Source organism: Ipomoea triloba, chromosome 9, assembly GCF_003576645.1.
Source record: "Ipomoea triloba cultivar NCNSP0323 chromosome 9, ASM357664v1".
Lineage (NCBI taxonomy): Eukaryota > Viridiplantae > Streptophyta > Magnoliopsida > Solanales > Convolvulaceae > Ipomoea > Ipomoea triloba.
In genome coordinates, this window is record NC_044924.1 from 1594496 (window position 1) to 1605360 (window position 10865).

Consider the following 10865-nt stretch of genomic DNA (forward strand, 5'->3'; position numbering starts at 1 on the left):
ACTGTTGCTTTGTTTTATTTATTCTCAAGTCAAAAATTGTGGTTTGTGGACAATAACATATATGGTGTTGATAACTTGATAATGGTTAACTTCACACTTCAGAACAAAATGTGAGCTCTTTGTGAATATCAAATTTTGGGCTTGTTTGGTTATCAACGGTTCGAAGTTAGCGTTAGTGGATTGTGTTAGTGGTTATCAAAAAGCGGATTGTATTAGCGGGTTTGACCAACGAATTGTATTAGCGGTTTGTAAAAAAATGTTTGATAAAATTAGCTGTTTAGATTAGCGGTTAATATGTAAAATGAGCTAAAAGGACATTCATATTATTATTATTATTATTATTATATTATAAAATAAAATTTACAATTTACAATAATAATAATAATAATAATAATACAAAACAAAAAAAATTATAACAAAATAAAATTAAAAAAAAATTTAGACAAAGGGGAGCCACGTGGGGTGGCTCCCCTTGTAAATGATGTGGGATTTTTATCCCACATCGAAATCATATGGAAGAGGAGCACTTGAGCTCCTCTATATAAGAGGAGGAGTGCTCCTCTTCCAATTGGAATAGCTCTCATGCTTCTTAGCGCTAAGAAGTCATAGCGCTGAAAGGCGCTATAGTTTAATTTTTTTTTTAATAAATGAGGGCGTTTTGGGGAAATTAAAATTTCTGCAAAACGCCAAAGCTCAAATGTTGCTTTTGAGTTTGCAGTGGTTTGGAGCAAATCGCTGCTAACCAAATAGTTTAAAGTTGGTGGATCCGTCAAAATTTGACGGATCTGCCACTAACCAAACATGCCATTTCTCAATCTACTGAAACAGTAAAAAAATTTAAGCTCATTCTTTTTCTATATGAGAGTGTAATTAGATGGTACTGAATCACAAATTTCTTAATAATTCTTTAGAAGCTTAAAACTGAATATTTTAAATTTGTGAATCCCAATTTTTACTGATTGTACTGAGAATTGAGAAAAGAAACAAAAGTACCTTGCCTAGGGTGAGACAAAAGAGAAAAAAGAAAAAAAAAAACCTCAATTAACACGCTCTTAATACTCGTCAGACAATATAAGGTTCTGCATCTCCATACAGATATATATAAGCATCACCACCACCTATATCCCTTAGACACTTCCGTCGCCGCCGCCAGCTAGCCCCTATATATGACCTTTCTTTTCCGGCGTATGCCGGAGAGCTCACCGTTAAACGCCGGAATGCAATTGGACCCGGTTCCAGATCCATCCTTCATTATCCGGCTATTCGAGTCGGAGCATAACCACGTGCCCCACCCGGATTACCGTGTCCAACTTCTCCGTCACCGGCCAGTCCACCTCGCCGCACGGCAGGACTCCATTAATTGGATTCTCAAGGTATTATTATATTCTTCAGTCCAAAATCATCGTACGCCAGTACACACACTTGTGGAAATACGTACATAGTACATCTTATTATTAGCATATACGTAGGTTTCCGGTAACAGAATGTCTGATATTTGTCTCATGTAATGATTCAAACTGATCGGATTCTGCAGGTCCACGCGCATTATCACTTCAACCCTGCAACTGCGTTTCTCTCCATCAACTACTTTGACCGTTTTCTTTCCCTCCACACCTTACCGGTATGTTAAAATGCTAAATAATAATTTATGAAAAATCTAACCTCGTAATAGCAGAAGCAGAAGAAGCGTTGGATCTCTACTCATAGTTGATATCTCACTGATGTTGTCTCTTAAACCGTCTCATACTTGACTCAGAATCTCATACTTGACTCAGAAACTAATTATGTATAAAGTTTATATTAGACATAGTCTGGTTGAATAACAACTTTTTCATCTTTGCATAATGTATATGTATACATAGTGTTCTGACTTCTGAACATGTTTGGGGTTTGGTATTTTGATGGCGTGCAGGTCGGCGGGTGGCCGCTGCAGCTGTTGTCGGTGGCGTGTTTGTCTCTGGCGGCGAAGATGGAGGAGCCAAACGCGCCGGTGCTGATGGAGTTGCAGCTGTTTGACCCGAAATACGTTTTCGAGCCGAAAACCATCCAGAAAATGGAGCTCCGAGTCATGCACGCTCTCAATTGGCGCCTTCACTCTGTTACTCCTTTTGACTACCTTGATTACTTTGTCTCCGAGCTCCGTATTTCCCGGCCGCCGGATCCTCGCCGCCGGTTTGAAGATATTATTCGCACCTTCCCGGATTTCGTTCTCAACACCGCCCGTGGTAGGTAGACCCGTAACCCGATCAACGACCCGTTCGCTTTTCCGATAAATTATATTGATTTTTTTTTTGTGTATTGCAGTGACAGACTTCTTGGGATTCCCGCCGTCGGTGATAGCAGCGGCTGCCGTGATAACTGCCGTTGGTGACGCCATGGATATTCCAGAAAGCTTCTACAATAGAGTAGATAAAGTACGGGGTATAAATTATAATTAGCGAAAATAATTTGAGGTTGAAACTGTACAATTCTCGTTTTTTTTTTTGGGATATACAATTCTCGTTTTTATTGTGGGAAAAAATACAAAAAACTGAAAGTGTTGGGGTGTGTGTTGGGAACAGGAAAAGGTGCAGAGCTGCCACCGGCTAATGGAGGAGTACCTGGCGGCGCCGCCGCTGCCGCCTGAAGCTTACAGCCCCTGCGGCGTTCTCGACGCGGCGGATTGCGGCAGTTGCGACACGCGCTCGGAAGATCCCGTTTTAGTTTCCGGCACTTCTTCAGACGCCGCGCCGATCGCCGGAGCTCATCCGCCGCCAGAACTGAAGAGGCTAAAATCATCCACCGCCGATGTACAGGAAGAACAATAATGTCACAAAATATTTAATTTCCATAACTAAAAAGAAATTTTGGGATTCGAGAGTTTGTTATAACGAAAATATTCTTTCCACGTCCTCGGGGAATGCCACGTGTAGGACAAGGTTTGTGCCACGGTGGATGTAAAGTAGAATTTTACGCAGTGTAATCACCTAATGGCAGAGGTTTTACCGGTAAACCATGCTTTTTTTTAATGTTTTCTTAATCATGTTTTAAGTAAAAAAAAAAAAAAAAGCTCTTTTTATTCTTTGAAATTCGTGGGGTGGGGGGGGGGGGTTGGTAGCGGGTGATGTCATCTTGATTTCACCGAATGCAATCAAATGACGTGCGCATTGTATGGAATGGCGGGAAAGGAAATGAGAGGTTTAGCGGTGATGAGAAATCGCGTTGTGGAAGACAGCAAGGATTACTGAATCACTGCCGTCCAACTGTAAAGCTAAAGATTTTCGTGTTGGACGTATGAAATCTATTGCCCCGGATTAATCGGATCTTATCCACGTCACTTTCATTTTTTTTTTTTTAAAGACAAATGCAAATATTGTTGAGGTTATTGCTTATAATAACTACTATTGGATTAAGCTTTTGAGTAAAGTTATATACCATTACATTGCGGTCTAATTACAAAAAGTAACTCTCCCAAATGAAAGATAATGAATTTGAGTCCCAGTAATGTGATATTGACTCTTAACTTCATATTACATGCTTCAATCTAAAACTAAACTTTCTTTGAACTAACCATTCCTTAAAAACAAATAAAGAAGGCTAATTGGATCAAATTCATGCATCGAAATCAGACCACCCGATTAGGCACATAGCTCCGGTGAAGGGGCTTTAAACAAGCTTTACAATAATACTGAACATTAAAAGGATTCCCATCTCATATATATTTAAATAACTCAAATCTTTTTTGTTTGAACTAATTCTTTCTAGTGCATTTTTTTTCTTAACATGAAAAAAGTACATAAATGAGATACTGTGAATATCTTCAAACATAATTATATTTTAAAACTTATAAGAAAGTACTTTAATTTACTAGTTCTTATTCGATATGAAAACGATATGTTTCAATGTATGATTCAAAAGAAAAAAAAAAAGGTATCATAGTCATATGAAATAGAAGCAAGGATGGTATATGAGTTGTCTCCCAAGGCTAACTCAAGTAGTAGACCACCTGACCTAAAGTCACAACTCAACTCCAGTGATAGATTGCGAGTTCGACTCTCTAAGGTAAAGAAATATAGAGATTAATAAGAGTCAGCAACTCATGATTTATCTTTTCTAGCGACTTGATAGAGGTTATGGGGATTATGGAAAAAAAGAAGAAGAAGAAAGAATGGTATGTGAGTTTGGGTAGGCATTGTTTGGTTTTGCGTAAAGAGTGACCCACCTGAAGAAGTCCATTGGAATTACAGAGAGAGGGCCACAAGGGAGACAGAGTAGAGGATGTAAACAGGCTTTTAGAAGAGGGGAGAAAGAAGGACAAAAGAGTGCATGAAATAAGGCCAATGCATGAGACAAAGGGAGCATTAACCCTTGTGCCATCTTGGTGTCAACCACCCTCCCCCACCCCTTACCCATTTCTTATGTCATTTGATTTGATGGGATGGGAGCACTGCTCACTAACTGATTTAATGTATTGCAATATTTTTTTTTTTTTTAGCTATAATGAAAGGTCAAAAGTTCTCACTTAAATTCATTGTACAAAATCTTTTCAGTGTGATTTATTAGTAGCTATATAGTAGGCTACTACAATTGTTAGATGATGACTAATCATTGTAGCATCTATCCATATACAAAAGCTTTATTTGGTTGTTTCAAGGTGCATATATGCAGTATGGTGTTTTTTGTTAGCAAGTTTTTGGTGCAAAAAATTGAATGGGGGGTTTCACGTGCAAAATGTCGTGGTGGATGTATATAGGAAAAATGAGATGAAAATGAAGCGGAGGACGCGGTTGTCGGTTCCTCCGCACACCACAACGAAAACAATGATAAGAAGACAATAGTACAAATGACCTTTCATGAGAGGCAATGTTGCAGGTTGGTCTTCTTTGCACATTCTGCAATCAATGCTATATATCAACCCTTGTGACCTTATAGGCCACCACTGTGACAATACTCACTCGTACTAGGAAAAAAAAAAAATAAGGTAAAATTTTTGAATTAGGATTTACGATTGTAACTGTTGGACCCTACATTGTACCTAATACTTTTGTGTGCTTTGTCTATTTGGTCAAGTGACATGTATTCTTATCATGCATGAGTAGTGAAAATATTAAGGACTGAATCAGAGACAAACTACCGTGAGGGATACCGAGATGAACCCGGCCTGAGCTAGGTTGACATCGTGGTCGACCTTGGATGGACTGACCCAAGCCTAGGGGTTGGGTCAACATGGCACCCTTTGTGAGCTCAGTGGAGGAGACTAAGACGTGTTTAAACGAGCCTCTAATCGCACGTCTTGAGTTTGGGGGGGGGGGGCGCTCAATTTGCACAGGCTGTAGGGTAGTTGTAAGGAGAGACCAAGTATAAAAGTAAGCACTTTATCCTAGTTAAGGACACAACTTGTCTTATCATTACATTCTTTGTATTCTCTTTAAGCCATTAATACGAACACCTTATCTTTTTTGAGCATTGTACCTTGTCTTTCCATTCCTTTATTCCTTTAATTAATCGGACTTAGTTAATTCGAGCTACACAGATTAATTGATTATATTCCATCATTGGTGCTTTCATTGAAGCACACATGAGAACTGTACATTGCATGATATTAACTCCTCCAATTCAAGTATGTGATTTTCTCTCTTCAAAACAATCACAAAAATTACAAACATTCTCCAATCATTCTATATATTCACAAATAAGAGTGTTACATATTCCTGGCATGATTTATAATGTAAAGATTAAGCATGTTTCTGGTATGGTTTATAATATAAAGATGAATTAAAGTGAAATAAGTGTCACAATGCGAAGGCTTGATTTTTGTCCAAACAAGAATCATCCTCGTTCAGAATTATTGAAATTAAAGTTAAACATATACACACTAATTTCAACATCTAAAATACAGTTTGGTGTTGCCCCATTATAGTTATTGCTTTTGACCTATTACCTACCGACCTTTTAAATCGTTGTCATCCCATTCATCTTAATCTTATTGTGTTCCCATGCATATGTTCATTGAAACACAATTTTATATATATTGGCATGATATGTAGTGTTTGGATTGTTGTGAAGATGTTACACATGACATATATACAATTGAACTAAAAAAAAAATTGTTTTCTTATTGTAAAATTACTCATAAAGATAGCAAATTAGCATGTTACATTGTTAAAACTATATGATGGAATATTAGGTGTTAGGCTAGCCTACTAGCCTAGTAACCAAGTTCAATAGAGATTTAAGAGTCTGATAGATGAGGTGGTCCAAGTAGTAATATTGGATATAAATTCGTTATTTTGTAATATTCGCAAATCACATAAGAGAGGTAAATGACACTAGAATGATCCAGTACCGCGGATTAGATCGAAATTAGTAAGAATCAAAATCATGCATAAATCGTCTGGTACAAGAATTATGCTACACTTAGGGATGTCAATGTGTGCTAAATTGAAGCGCGCTCGCAGGCAAGCCTTAAACCATCCCGCAGTGGGACGGGTTAGGGCCTAAAAGTTTTGATCCATGAAAATGCGGGTTAGCCCGTAGGCTTTTCAAATATATATATATATATATATGCATGCTACACCTAGGGATGTCAAGGTGGGGCGAAGCCTACAGGAAAGCCCTAACCGCCCCGCAGTGGGACAGGTTAGGGCCTAGAAATTTTGGCCCATGAAAATGTGGGCTAGCCCGCGGGCTTTTCAATATATACACACACACACACACACACACACACACACACCACAACAACAACATAATTTTTTTTAAAAATTTTTAAACACAAAAAATTTTAATATTATTTAAGTTAAATTATTTGAATATAAAATAATAATATAATAATTTTTTTATTTTTGAAGTTAGGCTCATAGGGCCCGCAACCGGCATGGGCGGGTTATCGCAAATTATGCCGTGGACCCAGGTGCACATTGCAAGGTGCACCTGGGTCAAAAACGACGTCGTTTTATGGCGTTTTAAAAAAAAAAATTGTTAATTAACGCCGTTAGGCGGTTGTCGACTACCAGCGGGAGAAACAGAGCAGAGGAAGGAAGGCGATTTCGCAAATCAATTCATCATCGCCGCAACATCATCGCAAATCAATTCATCATCGCCGCAACATCATCGCAAATCAATTCATCATCGCCGCAATTCTCGCAAAACGATTCATCGCCTTTGTTTGATTCATCATTGCAGTTCTCTCATTCACCATCGTAATTCTTCTTTGCAATTCTTCTTCAATGATGGCAGAGGCAGTAGATTCATGTTTACACGTTGATGGCTCATCTTCGATTGCAGGTTTTTTTCGAATTTAGGATTTGTGGTTAGATTGATTGTGTAATCATGTATTTGAGTTTTAGATTCACACTTATACAACTCTACATTCACAGCTACATAGTGATAGATTCACACATTATGAACTATAGATTCACACTGTTTCCTGATACTCTGTTTTGCAGTGATGGCAGAGGCAGTAGATCAACTAAGTTTACACGTTGATGGCTCATCTTCGATTGCAGGTTTTAAGTTTGGATTCATGTTTGATGAATTGTATAGATTTATGTTTGTTTTTTTCGAATTTAGGATTTATGGTTAGATTGATTATGTAACCATGTATTTGAGTTTTAGATTCACACTTATACAACTATACATTCACAGATACGTAGTTGTAGATTCACAGATTTAGAACTATAGATTCACACTTATACTCTGTTTTATTTTTTTATATTTGTAGTGAATGCAGATTTAGTTGTTGGCTCAACAAGCAATGATCAAGGCTGTATAAATGCTGAGGATTCTACTTCAATTCCAGGTTTTTTTTTTAAATTGTTTTTTAGAGTAAAATTAGTGATTCATATTGATTTACGATTTTATGTGTAGTTGTGTGTAATAGTGTTTGATGTGTGAATATAGAGTATAGGACTTGTGAATATATAGTTTTGAATGTGTGAATGCATAACAGTGTTGATATAATTGCTAAACATATTGCCCCTGAAATGTGTAAATCTAGAGTTTTCAAAATGTAAATACACAGTATATGGTATGTGAATCTAGTGTATTGAATGTGTGAATCTAGAGAAGATAGTAATCCTGTTACTGAACAACTATCACTGGAATGTATGAATCTGTTGTTTTCTAACTGTGAATATCTAGTATAGCTTATGTGAATATATAGTGTGGCATTACCCGCCGCCCTCTACATAGAGAATATATTTCCATTAGATTGCTTTTTATTTGTTTTCTTTGGTATGTTTTTCCATACTTGAGGTTATATTTCATATGTGCAGTTGATCAAGATTTGGTGGGTATTGTAGTAAGTAATGGTGATGAAGCGTATGAGTTGTATAACGATTATGCATTTAGAGTTGGTTTTAGTGTGAGGAAGGGTAAGCAACGCTACCAAGGGTCTACTAAAAATGTTAAGATGAAGACATTTTTGTGCTCCAAGGCTGGTAGTAAGTCCAAGAAAAACAGTGGTGTTAAGGCGTATTCAAAGATTGATTTAAGGACGGGGTGTGGCGCATATATTCAGTTCGATGTAGATGGTAATGGGGTGTGGACAGTAACAAAACATGAGAAAGCTCACAACCACAAGTTAAGCACTAAAGACAAGAGTCACCTACTTCGTTCGCACAGAAGCGTGGGAAACAATCAACTTTCATACTTAAGAGACTTAAAGAAGAGTGGGGTTGCCTTGGCGGATGGGATAAGGTTTTTGAAACATCAGTCAGGAGGGTCTCCACTCGTTGGGTTTACCAATCGAGATGCTTACAATTCATTGGCATCTGAGTATTTGAAGAGCTTGGATGGAACTGATTCGAATTCGTTGATTGAAATATTCAGGAGGAGGCAGTGTAATGAGCCTGACTTCTTTTTTGACTTTGAAGTTGATGATGATGCAAGATTAACTAGCTTTTTTTGGAGGGACGGGCAAATGAGACGAGACTATGCGTTGTTTGGAGACTTGTTAGTGCATGATACAACATATCGCACTAACAAGTACGACATGATATGTGGTCCATTTGTAGGGATGAACCACCATTGTATGAATATTATGTTTGGGTGTGGTTTTTTGATGAACGAAAGGATAGAGTCATTTGTATGGTTGTTTAGAGCATTTCTTAGATCTATGGGTGGCATATGTCCACAAACCATTATGACTGATCAATGCGCAGCCATGGCTGCTGCCATCTCTCAAGTGTTTACAACATCACGGCATCGTCTTTGCATATGGCATATCGGTGAGAACTCAAAGAAGCACATCAAGACACTTAGGAACAATAGGAATTTCATGGATCTATTTAATTGTTTGTTGAAGTACACAGACACCGAAGCTGAGTTTGAGTTGTATTGGTCAAGGTATGTTATTGTATTTTACTCATTCACTTTTGAGTTTGAATTTTCAATACTATTTTTGTAAAATAATGACTTATTGATTTGTGAATATACAGTATAGAAGCTGTGAATCTAGAGTACTAAATGTGTGAGTGTAGAACATATAGTAATATAATTACTGGACAAGTATCACTGAAATGTGTGAATGTGTACGTTTGAAACTGTGAATGTATAGTATAGGGTTTGTGAATGTAGAGTTATGAATGTGTGAATGTTTATCATACTTAAGTTCAGCGATCTAAAAAACTGTGAATGTAGAGGAGTGTATTTGTGAATATAGAGTTATCAGATTGTGAATATAGTTTCTAAAATTGTGTATATTTTTTCCTTTTTGTGATCTTATGATTTTCAGGATGGTGATTGACTATAAGTGTCATAAGAATCCGTGGTTAGAAAAATTGTACGATTGTAGGGAAAAATGGTGCCCGGCATTTAACAAGGATTATTTTTCTGGTGGCATTTTATCCTCACAAAGGAGTGAGACCACAAACCATTCAATTTCTAGGAAGCTAACAAAGACAGCAGGGCTTTGTGATTTCTACTCATCATTTGTGAGCGTTGTTTCTGAATGGAGAAGTAAGGAAAATGGTGAGGATTTTCGGTGTGCTCAAGGCATGCCCAATATGATGATGGATGATGTGAAACTTCTTTCACATGCTAAAGAGGTATATACCATTGAAATATATTATATGTTTGAGGAACAATTCTTGAAAGGTGCTGCTTGTCATCAAGATAGTGTTTTCGATGATGGCTGTCATTTGAAGTATCATGTTTGGCGTCCTGATAAAGATATTATAAGGCATGAAGTTAGTTTTAAGCCTACCAATTTGGATATTTCTTGCAGTTGTAAGTTGTTTTCTGAATTAGGAATTTTGTGTTGCCATTGTTTACGCATTATGAATGTGCATTGCATTTGTTCTATCCCCGATAAATACATTCTGAAAAGGTGGACAAAGAAAGTTGCTGAAGGCAAGGCTGTTGATATGGGTTCTTTGTCTTCTAATGTTGGTGTTGCTCCTTCAATTTGGGTTGTTGAGATGACCAGGAAGTTTCAAAGACTAATTGTTTCTTGTCAAGACAACAGTGCAGCTAGACAGCGTTGTGAAGAAGCTTTTCAAAGTGCAAAGAAAAGTGTTGAAACCGAGGTTGGTTATGTTCATATTGAAGAGTCTGATGTCCCATCTTCAAGTGGTATTGTACAAGATCCATCAAGCCGGAGATTGAAAGGGGAGCGTAATAAGAGGCGAAGTAGTATTATTGAAAAGAAGTCTGCTGTAGCTAGGGGGCGAAAGAGTTCTGCAAACAAGGTTGCTTCAATTACAAAGGGTGTTGTTCAATCTATTTTGTCGGGAAGTTTATCTGAGATTGCTGGGGATGGATATCTTGTACATCCAAGTTCTGGGAGTTTTTGAATTAGTTCATGTTAATAAGAGATGACAATATATTTTTTGTATTTGTGAACATTTAGTTATTAAATTTCTTTGGAGTTATTAATTAGTACATTT

General features: G+C 37.3%; 1 protein-coding gene and 1 long non-coding RNA gene across 3 annotated transcripts; one reads left to right on the forward strand and one right to left on the reverse strand.

Moving 5' to 3' along the window:
• Window positions 1-1138: 1138 nt before the first annotated feature.
• On the forward strand, window positions 1139-3008 carry LOC116030592 (cyclin-D4-1-like). 2 transcript variants are annotated; one of them, XM_031272892.1, is made up of 5 exons: window positions 1139-1373; window positions 1535-1621; window positions 1913-2225; window positions 2305-2414; window positions 2562-3008. In XM_031272892.1, exons 1-5 carry the CDS (start codon window positions 1167-1169, stop codon window positions 2805-2807), a joined length of 963 nt encoding a protein of 320 aa, XP_031128752.1. In that variant the 5' UTR covers window positions 1139-1166; the 3' UTR covers window positions 2808-3008. The 2 variants fall into 2 exon arrangements, with proteins under 2 accessions (XP_031128752.1, XP_031128753.1); XM_031272893.1 differs by having other exon boundaries at window positions 2305-2421; window positions 2562-2666.
• On the reverse strand, window positions 1705-2727 carry LOC116030593. The gene is made up of 2 exons (XR_004100428.1): window positions 2601-2727; window positions 1705-2395 (listed from the first exon to the last, which is right to left on the reverse strand). It is a non-coding gene; the product is annotated as an uncharacterized LOC116030593 (long non-coding RNA).
• Window positions 3009-10865: the final 7857 nt, after the last annotated feature.

What these genes read in the sequence shown, in the direction of transcription:
- LOC116030592 (XM_031272892.1), top strand. Translation starts at nt 1,167, where the DNA reads ATGACCTTTCTTTTCCGGCGTATGCCGGAGAGCTCACCGTTAAACGCC. An exon ending in CGTTCTCAACACCGCCCGTG is followed by an intron (nt 2,226 to 2,304) that starts GTAGGTAGACCC and finishes TGTGTATTGCAG; the next exon opens with TGACAGACTTCTTGGGATTC. An exon ending in TCTACAATAGAGTAGATAAA is followed by an intron (nt 2,415 to 2,561) that starts GTACGGGGTATA and finishes TGTTGGGAACAG; the next exon opens with GAAAAGGTGCAGAGCTGCCA.